General features: G+C 39.3%; 1 protein-coding gene across 1 annotated transcript in view; it reads right to left on the minus strand.

Annotated features, from left to right (window-relative positions):
- Positions 1-18,844, minus strand: part of chinmo (Chronologically inappropriate morphogenesis) — a 65,513-nt gene that overhangs the window by 42,662 nt on the left and 4,007 nt on the right. Inside the window, 1 exon segment of the mRNA XM_018457848.1 lies at positions 2,752-2,979. Coding sequence (XP_018313350.1) covers positions 2,752-2,979 — 228 coding nt within the window.

Here is an 18,844-nt window from a genome sequence, read left to right on the forward strand (position 1 = left end):
TGAAATTCTTAATACACTTTATTGTGTTGTTAGGTAAACGTATTTTATATTTCGAAATATTTGCATTTCACTTTTACACTCAGATTAAATCAACGACTAATATGCCCCACGGTACGTATTATGGAGTTATTCAAAATGAATTCCGACCGGAATTATTCAATTATTTCCTAGATTTCTATTGTATTTTTTAGAGCAAATGAAATAATTCCGGAATCCATTTTGACTTGTTTATGATAGGTGCCTTGTGCGTATTATTGTGTCCAATCGAATTCGTCATTTATTACAATTTCCGCAAAAGATTTCGATACCAATCACTGAAAATACCAATCGTTCGCACGATTGACGAACCCGCGCGATCACAATCCCAAAACAAGCGCGTTGCACCGCTGCTCGGTGCGAACTGCGGTTTCGCGCGAACGTGCCGCAAGAGCACCCGCTGCACTCGCTGCGTCGGTGGGGAAGGCGCACACGGAAATTCGCGTGTGCACGTGCATACACTGCATTCGTACACCACGATGTGCAAGAACCGAGACTCACACGTGCACCGACTGACTCTGCGCGCTGCCGATTGGGTGGCCAGCGAGGGTAGGGGGTCGGTCCAATCGTTTACCCCATGCACTTCCTATGCAGTCGCGAACTTGTACCACTTGCCGACGAAGTGGTAGCGTGCGAATGCAACGCGCCGCCAGCTCGCCCTTTCGCGCAAGGAGTCGCGACTCGCGTTTGATCGGACGCGATTTATGAAGCGCAAAACGGACGATGTAAAATACTTGATCGATTTTCTTTCACGTTGTACGAACTCTTTAACACTAGAACCGCGGCTGTACATGCACTGTTAAATCTATAGTGTCAAATTTAACTTAACGTGTCGCCACTGCTTCTACTCAATCATATCGTTATTTTAGACTAAAACAATGGCTATAGTTAATACTATACGGTCAATTTGACACTATATAGTGTCCAATTGATACGATATAGTGTCAAATTTAACATGTAATATTTAGTAGGAGCAGTGGCGACTCACGTTAGGTTAAATTTGACATTATAGATTTAACAGTGTACCATTTTTTTACTCATCTGATAGTTTTTCTTTTCTAATTAATTTGGATTTGTACGTGAAGTTTAATTTTCTGTGATCTTTCATAAATAATCATAATTAATTAGGAGTAATTCTACTTTTATAGTGACAACCCTCTCTCATAGAAAGCTAAATTTATCTCGAACCGCGATTAGATTAATTTAGACCTGCGGTTTTAGTGTTGAAGATTTTATTGTTATGCCAAATACAGCCAAATAATTTTTACCAATTTCCTTTTTTCCATGAATAGATTTTTCTCACATGAATCAATTCTCACATAAATCATACGAGTGTTTATGGTACACCTCTTCTCTTGTTCTAATTTTAGCAACAGACGCATCTTTATTTTTTATTATGTTTTTTTGTAAATCATTTACTATACACTGAAAGAAATCATTTTGTACGTACAAATTTTAATTAAAAAATTGTGTTCTAACCAAAATTTGGTTAGAATATATAGTAGTTATTCTAACGAAATTTTTACTACAACGACGGCTAGAATAACAAAACCTTTGTTGTCCTAATTAAAATTTTGGTTGAATACGAAATGATTTTTCTCAAGATGTATAATTGTTTTGAGAATTTATGAAGCTTCTAAAAATTCCGAAAAAAAAGAAAGAGAGCTGATTCATTCGATAACCGCCGCCATTGCGGTGGTCCGTTAGAAAACAAGAGTAACAACTTAGCCTGTCTCTTTTGATTTACGCATGTGACAATTTGCAATACTGTGACGCAAAAACTCGCCGCTGCTTTGATTACCGTTTATAAACGTGATGTTTACATTGGAAAATAATTGAATATCAAATTAATTTAAATCACTTAAATGAATGGCCATCGATTACGTGCCCGGTGCTGCATTAATTGCAACGCGTCAACACGTCCGATTGCGTCCGATGACGCAAAAGCAGCTATCGAAAGAATAACGGTGGAATCTTTAGGTGCTCCTTATTTAAAAGTGATGTTGAAAAAGTGAAAGCCCGAAATTGCCCGCTCGTGCGAGAAAGCATGAAACCTTCTCGTCGTTTATGTAGATTCGATTCGATTCGTATCGGTAAATGCAGCGCATGTGACGCTAGAAATATTACGAGTGAATGCAATTCGACGAAGTTGTTTCTTTTTGTGCGTCGACCTACTACCTACATAAGCGAGATTAAAGAGTCAAGGTCTTGGAATAGACGGTCGAATTCTTCAATATTTTACTCAGATTCTCGTATTACGTCTAACAACTCTTTGAAATATTCAACGATTATTTTACCATAAAATTGGGTTACCATAACTTTGGCCCACTCAAAATAATTTGATTCAAATTTTTAAAAAATTACGAGACAACACATATGTCCAAAATCAGGACTTAAAACGTTATTAAGACATTTTGACATGCGCGCTGTCTATATTATTAAAATTTAAATTAAAATTAAAAAGTTATTGAAATTATTAAATTATTTTAAGTCACAAATCCTTTATCCTGATTTTGAGCTAAAGTTATCATTTTACGGTACATCTATTAATTTCTCGAAATATTTAACGAGTCGACTAGTAGAATTCCTTTTGTCCGAATCACACTGAAAAATTATTTCGACAGAGAAACTCATTTGTCGCGTTCATGTCGTAAAAGAATACGCGTCGATTGTAAGAAGAAAAAATAATGCATTTTCACACGTGAAAAAACTTACCCTCGCAGAACAGGGTGACATCGGTGAGACTCTCGCTTTTGAATAAATTCGAGAACGTCGTTGCTAAATTGCTGCCGAAACTGTTCCACTTGAGACAAAACTGCTGCTGATGAGAGTCCATGATGCCACCCTTAGGCTTAATTCCGTGACCTTCACCGCTCCTTTTGCAACCACCTTCCAATGGGTATTTACCTTCTTGATCGCGCTCGTGCCCAATTGCTCGTCCAGCTACGCAAAAAGTAAACTCGATTATCGACAAATATCTCTCTCTCTCTCTCTTTCTCTCGCTCGTTATTTTAAGTTATAATTTATCTTTACTATTACCTATACTGAAAAAATTAAATTTTAATAAATATTTTAATATTTGTAAGTAAATATTTAAACAAAAACCTTTAATTTAATTTAACTATCATTTTTTCTTATTGAATAAGAATTTATTTATTGTAAGTAAATGTTTATTTAGTGCTATTTAAAAAAATATGTATTAAGATTTAGTAAATTTTTTTCAGTATTCTGTTTCTCAATTTTTATCTTTTCTTATTTTTATATTTTATTTTCATCTTATTTTTGTAATTTAATTTTATGTATTTGGTTTCAATTTCTCTTATTCTGTTATTCAATTATGTATTGCTTTTTAGTGCTTGAGAGGATTCCCAAATCTAGAACATTTAATAAATAATGATAGGTATTTATCTGTCTTTTTATCTTTTGCCGAGAAGTGTGTGTGTGTGTATATATATATATATAATATTATATATTTGATGTTAAAAAGCAATTAAACTAAATTTTGAAAAAATTTAATTAGAAATTTAATAAAATTATCAATAAGTTTCACAAGCCAATAAATATGAAAGAAACATTTCATATAAAACATTTACATTCGCTATTGTATAATTGAAGTCGGAGTATACTACATCCAGATCTCGATCCGTGAATGAACGCGCGATGAAAGTTTACAGATTGCATTATTGTTACGACACATTACTCATTACTGTCACCTGTTTTAAATATTGGATGTTGATAACTTCGAGATACTTCATAAACACGACATACCTCTTTCGATTTACTGACTCCGTACGTAATATGTTTATCGTGACAGAGAAATTATCGAACGTGTGATTCAGCAATCGTTGTTTCGCGCGTGCGTTTCGTCGCGATAAACCTCAGACACAAAAACAAACAATTCCAATTCTCAAGAATCGCGGTCGCATGCGGAGTACCTTGCCTATCGGCAATCACGAACCGCGATCACACAATGCCGGCCGCGCCATGTCGAAATTTCACCGCATTTCCGCGACACCCGCGATAAAACGCTGAGCTAGAAGAGGAGACCTTAGCGATGGCAGGGGCGTGTCAACCAGTACGAGCGGAACAGCCGTTTTAACTTCATTCACGGACTTCCACGACGTAACCGTCAACAACGACAATCGGCGACGTTACTCCGAAATGCACTTTAGTCTCTGTTTTGCGTCCCGGATGGACACGCCGTCACTACCGGAAGGAGAGAAAAAAGAAGTTACAGAGTCCTACATCACGCGCACGTGTCCTCTGTGTGGCGCATAATCCGCGCGTGGCAGTGTCCACAGTGCGTTGTATCACCGATCAATTGGTATCACCAAGAGTGTAAAAACGCGCGTAAAAGTAGATAGAAATCTCGAGTAGAACTCCCGCCCGATCCCGCTGTACGTCCGGGACCAATGACGCATCGGGTTGCGTGAGCACCAAATAGACGACTGACTATACGCACTCGCCGGCCGAAATCGAGTCACCGGCTTGCATCGCGCATCGGCATATGAACGAATCGCGCGTGACTGTCGTCGTTTGCGGTGCAACCGGGCCCGGGTACGCGCGGTCGCCGTGCGGGAGGGTCCACCGATGCGCGGCAGCCGAAAAATCGCGGGCGCGAGCGAGAGGGAACGAGGAGGCGGTAGCGCGGTACCGTGAGACGATAGGAGACGGGAACGGACCGTTCGAGAGGGAACTAGGGGGAGAAAGAGAGAGGGACGGGAAAGACGCAACACTGAGGGACCGCTGTTGCTGTATATCGCCGAGAAGAATGTGAATATGGGTCATCGATGGCGATGCAAATGCGGTTACACGGAATCGAGGCGTGTAGGGGGTTTTCGGTGTTCTCTTCGGGCACCCGGCAAAACACGGAACCACCGGGGAAAGGAGGATCCCGGGTGGGTGGTCAAGGGCGGGGGATTGATGATTCGGCGGAGGGGTAGGGATTACTTAAGGCTAGAAGTTTCGGCTCTCGCGGTTCTCCGCAGTGTTCCCCTCCTGTTTCTCTCTCTCTCTCTCTTTCCTGGGCTAAACTTTTTTATTCTTTCGCTCTCGCGCGCGCTACGACGTTCTATCTTGTTCCGTCTCATTTTCGAACATTATCCTCTCCCTCCCCGTTCCCTAACGCTTCTAAGGTATCACGCGTCCCCACTTCTTAACCAACCTATACCAGAGCCGCATCGCGGGAGTGAAACGTCACCTACGGGAATCATGCGGTAGAAAAAGTGTCTTCGAGTATGCAACGACAACCTTGACTTGATAAGCGCACGCACTGAGAGAAAACGAAATAGTTCCAACAACTATAAATTTGGCAACTTTTGCAATTGAAGTACCTGTAACTAGTTTTACAAAGTAATAGAAACTAAAGTAGTGCTGAATATTATAAAAATATAGTCACGGTAACAAATTGTATGCACTATTAATTGGTACTGAAATAGTGACTCAACTACATTGAGTAGTTACTTGGACTTCATGCAAATAGAACAATTACATTTTTCTAGTTTAGACAAAAATTTTTAAAGTGTCGCTCAGTACGAGTAGTACGCGGCTTTGTCACCAGAGGGACGTAGCGGAGTTCAGTTTCTCCTAAGAAGGAAATCACTCAACTTACAATAAGAGGCGCAGCGTTGGTTTCAAACTTGGAAGACAAAAATGAATAAGAAATGCATATACAAATTTGTAACTACGTATTATAAAGCTATAATAAGAACAATAACTTAGAAATGAACTAAAGAAAATATAGTAATATTAACCATTTATAAGTTGTTTATATGGTTAATGTACTATATTTTCTTAGTTCACTTAATCTAGTATTCTTATTAGAATTTAATATATGTATATAGTTGAGGCGCTATTTCACTACAAATTTATAGTTACTGATACGACTTTTTTCTCTGAGTACGTGCACGCAGATGATCCGAAGGCAATTTGCAAGTAAAATTTGGTAAGTCCACTTTGTCATCTGGAAGTTACTTAATTTTTTTCGGCAGACGAGAATATAAACTCGATACAGTCATACAGCATGGTCGAATTCGAATCAAAAATCAGCGGAGCAGCGCGATCGATTCTCATCGCTGGAATCACCAGCGGTACGAAAAGTGAAGGCGGAGGGGAAATTTAGGCGTTGGAGGCGCCTCGAGAGTTGCGTGGCTCCGGAATCGCGCGAAAGGAGGAGCGCGGTGAGAGATGCGGAAGGAGGTGAAGAAGGAGGAGAGGGGGGGGGAAGAGGAGGAGGAGGTCGAAAAAGAAGAGGGAAATATACGTATTGCGATTGTATAGGTGGGGATCGCAGCATTGCGTGGTGGCAAAACGCACACTGTAGAGAGAGAGAAGGGGATCCGAGAGGGAGGCTCAAGGTCGCCGCGGGGCCGCACGCGCGCCTCAGCCACACACACATACACACACATGCACGCGTATCCCAAGCGTTGCGCACGCACGCAGTGTACATATGTTGCTGCAATACGGGCGTGTGCACGGCTCCGCGCGCGCGCGTTGCAGCGTAGGTCGCGGGCGCGTGTGCGTGCGTTTGCGTGTGGCAATGTGTGCGCGCGCGTTTGCCAGCGTCGTAATTCGGCGCTCTTATGGCGGCGGTATTATGTCATCGCGTTCGTGCGGCGGAAAAACAGAGCTCTGGTCCTCCTCGATCGGGTTCTCAAAAATATATACAGGACAAGGGGGTGTGTTATCAGCAATATCAGTAATTTTGCTTTAACTCTGTCCCAACAAAGATAATAAATGGACACGTATCACCTCCCTTCGCATTTTTCTCACTCGCCCTGGCGTCTTCATTCGCGTAGAAACTTCGCAAAAAAAAAAATTCGACGAAGTGGGCAAGGATAAAAATAGACGCGACTCCAATCCTGCATTCACGTAATACGCATAAAGCTTCCGTAATCGCGCCGTAATTCGATATACGTCGATGGCAGCCAGCTTGCGTGGTCGAGCAATACGAAGCAATCTGCTTCCGCTTCTATAAAAAATTTGGGCAACTCGTATAAATGAAAAAAGAAAGGAAAGTACGTGAAGAAGCGTTTGCCTCCATCATAGGGATGGTTGAATATGGCGAAACCGATGACGGTAGATATTGCCTGACGAATATATGGAAAAGGATGGCTGTCGTCATGTCGAGTTAACGCAAACGAGGGGGAGTCTCTCCTATATGAAAATCGCATATCGTAGCTGGACGAGAAAAACACGCACGGCACCTGAATTGGTGAATGCTATTTTCCGTGGGGCGCCTTTTAGCGATAAATGCGATCTCCGTTGTACACGGTATATATATATATATATATATATATATATATAATAGGAGAAAGTCACCGTAGTTGGTTTCTACCTTTTTTTTTTACTTTCAAGAATGAAACCGTATTAATGCATTACGACGAATACCAGCTTATCCCGATTCGATTCGACTAAGCAGCACCGCGTGCTTGATACGCTCAATGCGCTTTGAGAACGCACTAGCGCTTTCATAGGAAGTGTCGCCGTTATTACAGTTAAATTGAAGTCACATATAAGGGGGATATATATATATATATATCAGCGACAATTTAATCGTAAAGATAGATGGGAGTTTCTAGTCTTAAATCCTATAACATAGCTATGCTATCGAATGCAGTAACGCTACTATATTGAAAACTTGCATTTTCATTAAACTCGTAAATATATCTAATTAACGAAAATTCACAGCACACAAAATGTAAATTAGCTTGAAAAATATAAATAAGGAGAAAGTATTGTCACGTCTTTAGCATACAATTAGCTCAGAAACGATTAACATCAAAAATAAAATATGAAAAATAAATTCTGCGGAGGGACTGCTTTAGGAAAAATATTTGTAGCCCAGACACACAATATTTATGAAATATTTACAAAATATTTGTAAACATTTATAAGACTTATTTTAAATATCTTGTAAATATTTTTATGGTCTTAGATTGCACAGATTATAAATATTCATTATAAATATTATGAAATACTTATTGTAAATGTTGCAGTAAAAGCTATGAAAATACTTAATAATAATAGACATTATAATCCAAGTAAAAAATACTTACTAGAAATCCTATTTATTTATATTTATCATAAATATCACATAAAATATTTAATCTATATTATGTTAATATTTCGAGCTTAATGTTAAAGCTTTATATAAAATTATAAAATATTTATATATAACATTTCAAAAAATGAATAATAATAGATATTTATCATAAATATTCTGTGCTATCTTGAAGTTTTTCTACCTATCTGTCTCTGTTAATTGCCGCAGCATCCTGTCTTCGATGAAAGATACATGTAAAGAATGATTTTGTTGAAATATCTAAAAATTTAGCTAGAGAGATATGAAGATTTGAAAATAATTTTGTTAGATCATCAAAATAATTATGTTGAAAATTCAAGCACAATAAGCAATGTTGCAAAATTTTTCTACATAATTATTTTGATAGTCAACAAAATTATTTTCGAATCTATGTCTAGCTATAAATTTTTAAATACTTCAATAAAATTGTTCTTTCCATGTACTAAAGAGAGATGAAAGTGGAAGAGATATCTGCATGAAATCCGGCGATAATCGTCCCGAGGGTGGAGGAAGCGCACTCAAAGGGTTAGGGGTTAGGTTGGCCTGATGAAAATGCAAGAGCGAGAGGCGCAAATACGTTCGACGATGATAACAAAACGATTCGAGTAAAATGAGGAGGGAGACGTATATATTCTCCATTTCCATAGTAAAAAATAGCTCGCGTTATCAAAACAATACGTAATTTCGCTCTGATTTCATTTCATCGCACATCTCCTATTAGAAAAGGACTGTTAAAAGGATTGCACAAATTAAATTACTACGCATGTTATTTTAGTAAAGTAAATAATGCGCATCCCGTTATTATCTACCTATTCTTAAAGGCATATATTTTCAGAAATGCAGGGCTATATATAAGCAAACTGGCATGGCATAAAAGATTACGAACTAGGAATGTATATAGGATAGAAAGGTATAGATACACGGAAAGAACAGTTTTGCTGAAATATCTAAAAATTTAGCTAAATCACTTTCTGAAAATAAATTTTATTAGACTATAAATATAATTATGTAAGATACTCAACTGTGTGTGATTACTAAAATGTCAATATTTTTTACAGTATTGCTTATCATGTTCGAACTTTCTGTGTACTTATTTTGATGATCCAACAAAATTATTTTTGTATTTATATTTATCCATGTTTAGGTATCTTATATAGCAAAATCGTTTTTTTTTATGTAGATAATATATTACTGCAAATTAATTGTGCTGATGTGCAGTGGAAGCTAATTTAGAGGTGAATGTCTCCAAGATAGTTCGAAATAACAGGTTGCTGGCATGTAATAAAATAAATTTTAAAATGAGATTCAACCGCGGAAGAAAAGACTGATGCTTTCGCCGATGAAAGTAAAATGACGTGATGTTTTTCTCGTGGATCATCGTAGATCCATTTCAATCAGGCGCGATGATGTAAGCGCATTTTTGCCGGCGACAAATAATCAAAGATTGAGCGTCGATGTTGACAGCCTCCGAGAATGATGCGCGTGCACTTGTAGCTTTTATATCTTGTAAAACTTTGCTTTTCACGCTTTGTGATTGCGGGAAATTTTGCTGGCAGCGAAAGTTCGATTTCGTGCTCAGTATTCCAACTCAGTGTTTCGGTGATACACTGAGAAAAAAAAATTTGTTCAACAAATTAAACACATTTAGTTGATTGCAGATTTGGTTAATTCAACTTTTATTCAATTCAAATTTTATTTAATTGAATTTAACCGTAGTCTGCTTAACATAGAACAGTCTGTTAAGCAGACTATGATTAAATTCGATTTAATAAAATTTGTTGAATTAACCAAACAACTAAATGTGTTTAGTTTGTTGAACAAATTTTTTTCTCAGTGTACACTTAGCAAATAATTAATTTGCAAATGATAAATGAAATCGTTTTCCGTTATTAAAAATTTAAAAATAATTTTTTAATCATTGTAGCTTGCATAAAACAGATGAATATTCATCTTTCAATGGCTGCGTTCAGTAGAGAAAGCAGCTTTGCAACTGTCGTAAAAATCTTCAATATGATTGGTTTATACATTTAGAATCAAAAGAACCAAAAGCAAGCACCAATCGTATTGAAGAATTTTACAACAGTTGCAAAGTTGTTTTCTCTGCTGAACGCAGCCAATAATTGTCAGAAGTGTTTTAAAAATTGTGCGGATCATTAGGGCGGAAGTACCGCTTGCATAATACAATGCATAAGAAAATGAATCAAAGTCCTTCATTTCCTTTCTTTCCATGAAATAAAAAACTCTGATTGGTTGATTTTCTTATGCTTTATACCTACATTATGAGTTGAGCGGCGTCGACAATGAGATTTTTAAGCGTAAAACTTAATAAGCTTTAATCCTCAAGCTGAAAGAAATTGATCAACCACAGATGAAAGTGAGGAGAATAATGGACTAGCCAATTTCTTAAAGCTTGAGACTTAAAACTTAAGCTTTACGCATTAAAATCTCATTGTAGACGCCGCTTTATGTAAGGGTCTGTGCTCCTTTACACTGAACCTATACAGGGTGTTTCCAAATTAAATGGCAAAACTTCGGGAGCGTGTAGAGGAGTAAAAAACTAAGAAAAAAAGTCCTATAGACATATGCTCCTTTTTGCTTTGTTTCGCAGGAAATCACGAAAAAAGAAAAAAATATATTTAATTTATTATTTTAATTATTTTATTTATAAACTTTTTAATGAAGATTTTGTTCGAAATGTGCACCTCTTGCAGCAATACAAGCATTGCATCTGTCAAACACGGCTCTTGTAGCAGCCAGGCCTTTAAAGCATTACCGTTGCAGAAACCGTATACAAAAACCATATCAGCATATTCACTATTAGAATACGTACGCGGCATATTGCAAAAGACAAAATTCATCTACTATTAAAGGCTTTCAAAGAGCGACTGACAAATTCATAACAGAAAGTGGAAAATGTAATCAAATATGTCGGTGCTAGATATGGCAAGAAATGTAAACATTTTTTTTCGATTTCTCTGAAACGGAGCAAAAACGAGCATATGTCTATAGGACTTTTTTTCTTAGTTTTTTACTCCTCTACACGCTCCCGAAGTTTTGCGATTTAATTTGGAAACACCCTGTATATCTATAAAAGCTCAAAGAAAAAATAAGAAGCACCCTCACCGTAACTATAGCCTCACGAATCCTCGATATACCGTGTCCAGGGATGCGCTTTCGCCGTGATGATCATGCTTGCGTACCGTCCCTCAGGAAAAGAAATCGTGCGTCGACGCGTACGAATATCACTATGACTCATTCACAAGACGGTGAACAGAAGTGCAGGAAAGTGCAAGAACCGTAGCCGTTGCGGTTACAACAATTAACGGAATGGGCACAGCGCGTACGCGAGATCAATGTCAATCATCCCGAGGACAATACTATCCTTCGCCAAGTCGTATTGGTGGCGCACGAGCGCGAATGAAGCGTGCGCGCCGAAAACGCCCAGCGCGAAGCACGATCTGAATTGGACTGTTCTATGGGTTATGCCCGGCTCGTTCGACTTCCCCTCTCTTTCTCTTTCTTTCGCGGGCTCTCGTTCCTCCTCAGCCCCGCTGGTGGCCCTACGTTTTGGGCCGACTCAACAGTGTGCCCCTACTAGTAGATTTGATCGTCATGAGCGAGCGATGCGACGTCCTCTTCTGATGCACATCGTTCCACGATCCGTAAGTGGAAAGTGGAGCTTCCGGAATGCGACGCGTTCCCTTCCCCGAAATTCTAATCGTCAGCAATTGAATATCGACGTTTCGCAGATACGATGCTGTTGTACGCTTCTTCAATTAACAGGCGAGATATCGTCATATCTAATAGCGAATTTGATTGGATGCACTTAGAATGCACTGGTGTATCTAATCAAACACATTATGTCATACACAGATTGATATATAAAAACATATGTTCAATATAAATATAGAAACGACTTAAACCGCGAAAGTTTCAATACTTAATCATAAAAAAGACAAGACTAAACGAGGCTCAATTAGATAAAAATCAAATTAATAGATCAGAGCTTACGAGTTTAGGTGTTTATTGCTAACTTTTAAACAAAATACAGTTGAACAGATATTTCGACCTCTATCCCAGATGATAATGACCTGGTTAAAGATCGAAAAGTCTGTTGTTTTAATTGTACTTTGTTTAAAAGTTTGCAATAAACATCTAGCTAGGCTCGTATAGTTTATTATTGTTAGGTGAAATATGTATTTTATAATTCTAAATATTTAACTTTTACACTCTGATTAAATCAATCTCAGTGTGCACTAGCGTCCGATCGAATTCACTATAAGTCAGAAAAGAATAGTACACTGAAAAAAAAGGTTGGCTGCTGCAGCAAATTAGATGGCAAAATATGGCATAGCATTTTTAAATGGCTGCAACAACCAATTTTTGGTTGCGTTAGCCAATCGAAATCCTATACTGACATTGCGGATAGACTAACACAACCACAAATTGGCTACAGCAATCTGTTGCAGCCAATTAAAAATGCTATGTCATATTTTGCCATCTAATTTGCTGCAGCAGCCAATCTTTTTTTTCAGTGTACAAGATTTAATTCAATACTGAGAAAAATTTCTGTTTGAAAATGGACGAACTAAAAGAGTCCGATCATATCAATAAGAATTCTGATTATCTCAACTAGAATTATAATACATTCTATCAAAAAAATTCTGATTTGTCCATTTTCAACCAGAATTGTAATTAATCCAATTAGACTTTTTTTTCCAAAGAAAGAATGAACCACAAAGGTTTATTAAATAGATCAGATAAAAGAGTGCAAAAATTACTCTGAGAATTTTCTTCTAGCTCGATTGCTCAATATAGAGTAGCCTGGTTTGAAAGATTTGTTCAGTCGTAAGGCTCGAAAGAGTTGATGAGCAAACGATCTCGAAAATCATCGCGTACACGGAAGTCGCGTTGACTTTTTCGTGTGTCCGTGGCCGCGGAGGAATGGTTTTTCTGGTCGCCGTATAAAGCGAACGACAGCGCAATAAATTTTCCGAATGGAGGTCGTTAGCGGGAGGTTCCGCCCCGCGGGAGCTATGCGCGTTTTTTCAAAGCCGCAGACGACACCGGGGAAGGAAATTAGGTGGAAGAAGCAGAATGTACGATCCATTTTTATGACGCCACGAAATAAACGCGACTTCCGACAAGGTACCGCTACGCGCATAATGCACGTACGACGACGTGCTGCTGCTGCTGTTGCTGCTGCACGTGCACGCACTTTACAGTGGCAGAAACAAAGAAAGCATTGAAATCACGGTATATGCGTGTAATAATAGCCGCCAATTTAACGAGCGCGCAAACTATAATTTGTTGAGACAGTTACAATGTTATATAGAGCATTAACAGAATAAAATAATATCAACGTGGGATATTATGAGCATTTAAATATACATTAGTTAGAGAATAGCGAATTTCAATAGCACTCTACATTGTGAAGTAGATATATTTTAAGAATACATTTAAGAGAGAGAAAAATATTAGAGTATCATACAATTTATATGTGTATAAAATAGTAATTATTTCGTTAAATATGTATCTATAATTGCGTCTATCTATAATTTCACATATCGCTCCTTTATTTTACTTCAAAAGTCACACAAAAAAACACTCAAAAAGTATTGTTTTTAAATTATTACTAAAAAATATAAATAAGTTTGATAAACATTATTCTATCAATAATCAAAACAGAATTAACTTAACTTCAGAAAAAATCGTCATACCTCAAAACGAGTAATTTTTTATGGGTAATTTTGTGAAATAAAAATTTTATTTGATCGTGTTAGGAATATATTACCGATATTATTTGATTGATCAATAATTTTCTGTCAAATTAAAAAATAATTTTCCTTTGTCTTTTCAGGCAAATTTAATTTTTTTAGTTGTTTTACTTTTGAAGCAAGGAAGTAATTGTATTTGATTGCATTAATGATCGTAGTAATTCAAACAAGTACACTCGAATTGTAAGCTATACAGGACACATACATTGCAAAATATTAATAAAATATTTAGAATAATTAGGATAATAACAAGAATAATAAAAATAAAGTTTCTTAATTTCTATATATAACAAACAAAAATAAAATAAATTAAATAAGAGGCTAGCAGATCACATGAAAACAACTTTTACGTCACGAAGTTGACGATTTTCTTTTCCACTGACGTATTAAAACCTCGATTATTTCACCAACCATGAGACGCTATCCAAAAATTCACTATTTCACACCATGTATTCGCTGCCGCGAGCAAGCTTTACATCCCTCCTCCTCGTAGCACCGTCGCTATGCTTCAAGTTCAAAGCCGCCCTTTGCGATCTCCCACACCCCACGCATCGACTCCCGAGAGTTGCGATCAAAACAAACAAGTTACTCGCGAAAGCCTCCCGAAACGATATAAACGGTATCAACATTCGACGTCGATAACGCGACAGGTGGAGGAGGCACGATACAATAACGAAAACAATAACAGCAACAACTGGTCGACCGTACCTGGCGGATGAAGCCACCATGGATTGACCAGGGATGGTCGTTGGTTGCTTGGGCCCTCACCAACAGGGGCATACATCCTCCTCCGACTACGTCACGCCCGTCACTGCCGCCCCGGTGCGCGGCTGCACCCCCGACTGCTTTCGCAAGCCCGCGGCCGGCAGCCACCCCTCCAGCGGCCGCGGGATTCCAGTCTCTCTTCCCCTTCCTTAAGCGCGCACGTACGCAAGAGGGTTGCAAGGTTACCGGCGTATCCATCCCTCGCCCCCGTGTCTGCCCGCATCAACCCTCGCGCGCGTGTTCGCTATCGTATCGCCCTTCCTGCCATTCCTGCCGTCCTCTGAAGCCGACCTCCCTCGCGGCCGACCAACCCCTCCGTCAACGACGACTCTGCCAACCCCCTCCCTCCCGCGGGAGAGCTGAGAACACGGAGAACACCACCGTCACTGCCACCCCCGCGTCGTTCTCCCGTCGCCCTTCCTACGCAGCCACGGCCATCACTTTCGCTGGAAAGTCCTCGGAGGCCGTTAGGGAGCCCAGGGCTGACGCTGCAAGGGGTGGTGCGCGGCCACGGCAAATCTTTCTTCCTCGTCTTCTACTTTTTCTCTCTTTTTCCACTTTCTCTTTCACTCTCGCTGGAGAAGAGAAATTCTTTCGCGCAATCGATAAAATAATTTAACTACCGGCTACCGGATAACGAAGAACGGAAGCACCGGACGTGGCGGCGCCGTCGAGGAATCGACAAAATAAGCTCGTTGCTACGTTGGACGCAGCAGAAAATGCCGAAGAGCATCACGTGAGACGATGAATACACTACGGCCGATTGATTCACTGGTGAAGTCGCAATGCAAATAAACAGAGTTCATGCTTGGAGGAAAACTTAAGTTCGAACATACAAAATATCAGAAAAATAAATAAACGTTAACTATACTAAATTATTATTAAATATCTCATTCTAAAGAGTGAAAATTGAGCCAATCTTAAAAAAGAGCGGTATTTTCAATCCTTAAGAGTGAGATTGTACTCTTCAGAAGCTTTCTAAAAGTTTTGGAGAGTGTATAGGTATATCTCTTAGTTGTTTTAATATGTATTATAAATTATTGTTTCCGTAGATATAAATATATCTATTTCAAACGTAAAATTTTAATTGTGAATAAACACAAATTTCATTTAAGAAATTAAAATTTAAATTGAGAAGATTTCTTTTATTAATAAAAAAAAACTCCGCACGATAGTAATAATTTGCAGTTATCCTTTTACAGCATAGAGATCCTAATATGAATTTTTATAAGCGCGTGAAGATTTTGGTTGAATTAAATATTTATGCGCGGCGGTGGTTACGGCAGACCGTTCTTAACGACGGAGGGTCGTGCACCTGCATTCGAAATTATCGTACACGAACACGGCCCGAGCTTTACGAAATCTTTCTAACGCGTTCGAGGGAAGCGTATCATCAGTCGCGTTCTAATCATTAAGATTGGACGCCGGTGTATATACACGGCACTTGTCCCCTGCATAAAATTTGTTAGTCAGATTAGGCAGGTGACTCTGAATGCGTCCTCTCTCGAGCGTGGAGATGCCGCTAATTTTGGGATCGATATAAGACTCGCTGCTACATTGTGCAGCGCGTCGACCTACGCCGACGATATGTAATATGAACCACGTAATATTTACTTCGGTGTAATAACCGTGTAATTTGCATAAACGAACAGCTTTTAATATTGTATCTTAGAGTACATTTTAACTGTATGCTGCGGGAAATGATAATACTGGACAACGAAAATGTGTCTCGTAGGAAACATTAAGTTAAAAATTCATTTCAACACGGATTCATAATGTAAAAGAAAAATACACGTAACATTTGCGCTCAATGTGACCAATAATTAATTTATTGAAATAAAAATAAACGGAAAAATGTCACGATTGCAGCACTGGTGACGTTTCCTTTCGAGCTCGAACAAAATCTCGATAAGACTCATACCGAAATAGAAACTTATATATATATATACACGTTGCGGTTTTTAGAATGGCCCCATAAATAATCGACACGTTCCTGGGAGCAGCTTAGGGTGGAGGGGAGAACAACCTTGCAAGCCCTCAAACTCCGTCGTGCGTGCGTAGCTTCAGCGATGGTGGTGGGGTCTGAATTTTTGGAGGTTGGTAGAATGGCCGAGAGCACGAAGGGGGTTGAAGAGAATGATAAAGGGATCGAGGGGGAAAAGAGGAGATATCGGCGCAAGAGGGGAAACGCGGAATGGCGGCAGGAAACGAGAGAAGGAGGTGGAGGAGGAGGAGGAGGAGGAGGAGAAGAAAGAGAAGGAGGAGGATGAGAAAGAGGAAGGGGAGGAAAAAGCGATCAAGGGGAAGAACGAAGCAACCTGCACCCGGCAACAGCCCCCGACCTCGGAAGAACTAATCATTAACCTCCTTTCACCCTCCCCGAATGCTACCGCTCTAACTCAACCACCTTCGCTTCACTTTCACCTGCGCCTCTCTCTCGCCTACCACCCTCTTTCGCGCCCCTTCGACCGCCCTCTTCACTCTCGCTTGTCCTTCCTCCCTCGCTCCCCCTTCCCTTTCCCTTTCATCCGGAGTTTCCCTCCATTTTCCCTCTTCTCACTTCTCTTACCCTCCTCCTTCGCCCACGCTGCGCCGGGTTGTGTGTTTACGATTACGATTACTCGCGCTCTCACTTTCGCCGCTTTCCCTTCGCGGTCTCGCTTTCGATCTCGCCCCCGTCCTATCGACCTCCAAACCTTGTCGCTACTTTCGGTCTACCTAAACCCCGTACAACACGATGCACGAAACATAGCAACGCTTAAAGACGAGGGTCTCCTTTCGATAAGCAACGATGCACGACTGCGGAAAAAAAAGCAACTGGGCGTTATTTGCAGCGCTATTCAATTTTCTCGAGGGGGATATCATTCGTCGTTGCGTAATATCGAGAAACAGTAGATACCTCGACGGCCAGCTCTTTCTCTCACAAAGACAAAGGGGATGTTCGATCTCTGTCGTCACAGCTAAAGACGAAGGCCGGGGTGTATGATTTACTGGAGGAGAAATTTCAAGAACAGTCCCAGCTTTCGCCCTCAACGATGAATAATTCACTTCCTCGACGCTCAAACTTTACTTCAGTATGAAAAATGCAGCACTATCGCGTGACCAATATTTTAATGCGTGACCAATATTTAATTTGGATTTCGTTTATCTTAATAGATTTTGGGAAACATCTAATATATACGTATTTCTTAATTTAACCCTTCCTAATTACATTTGAATTGGCAAAGAGGAGGCGACGGAAAGGTGTGTGCTTTCTTAACGACAATCGTCAATGTAAATAATTCAGTAGGCGGTTGAAAAGGGCGGCTCAACATTCACACAGATATCTTTATGGGCAATCGATGCCGCGGGAAGTTCGATAGAAAATACGAGCCGGGCATGTATATCAAATTATACCATTTTCTAGGACTACGTGATAATTGGCCTTTATCCTGCTACCATATCTTGATTTATGCGTCAAGTTCATAGATGATAGGATCGCGGTAGTGGAGGCAAGGGTAGCAATATGGCGTACAAAAACGCAACGACACGGGCAAAAACCCACAGAACGAGTTGTGGAAAAGTTAAAAAGGGTAAAAGGGCGAACGTTCCATCGAGGAGAAGCAAACGTATGTGAGAGGAATGAGATTAGCTCGCACGAGTAAATTTAGTCGCTAATAAACTTTCGACCTTTCACGGATAACGCCCGTATCGATTCATTGGCGCGAAACGAGACGAAAAAAAACGATGTCCATCTGTCTTGTTTCTTATAAATTATAAGAGATTCAATCTCTCGCAAAAATACGGAATAGGTAACGTTTCGCATTTCATATTGTGAAGTAAAGTCCGGTCTGCAATGTGCTCTTTGTTTCCTATTTCTTGTTTTTTACCTCTGTTTTTCTCTCGCGTTTCATTGACAATCGTGTTTCATGTCATATATTTCACGTATTTCTTATCTCTGTCGAAGTTGGTCAACGAGATTTCGATTATCGATTTTATCTCGGGCGACGGAAAACAAAAAACAAAATAAGAGACGAAAAGGCAAGAGGTAAAAAGCAAAAAAACAATCCAGACAACAAACATGTCTAAAAGACACCATAAAGACATCATAAAGACGTCTTTTGAAATATACATGTCTGAAGATATATAAAAGACTTCGTATAAAGACCTTCTTCTAGACATTGCGTGTTGTCTGGGAGAAAGC

This window comes from Mycetomoellerius zeteki, unplaced genomic scaffold, assembly GCF_001594055.1.
Source record: "Mycetomoellerius zeteki isolate Tzet28-1 unplaced genomic scaffold, Tzet1.0 scaffold69, whole genome shotgun sequence".
Taxonomy (NCBI): domain Eukaryota; kingdom Metazoa; phylum Arthropoda; class Insecta; order Hymenoptera; family Formicidae; genus Mycetomoellerius; species Mycetomoellerius zeteki.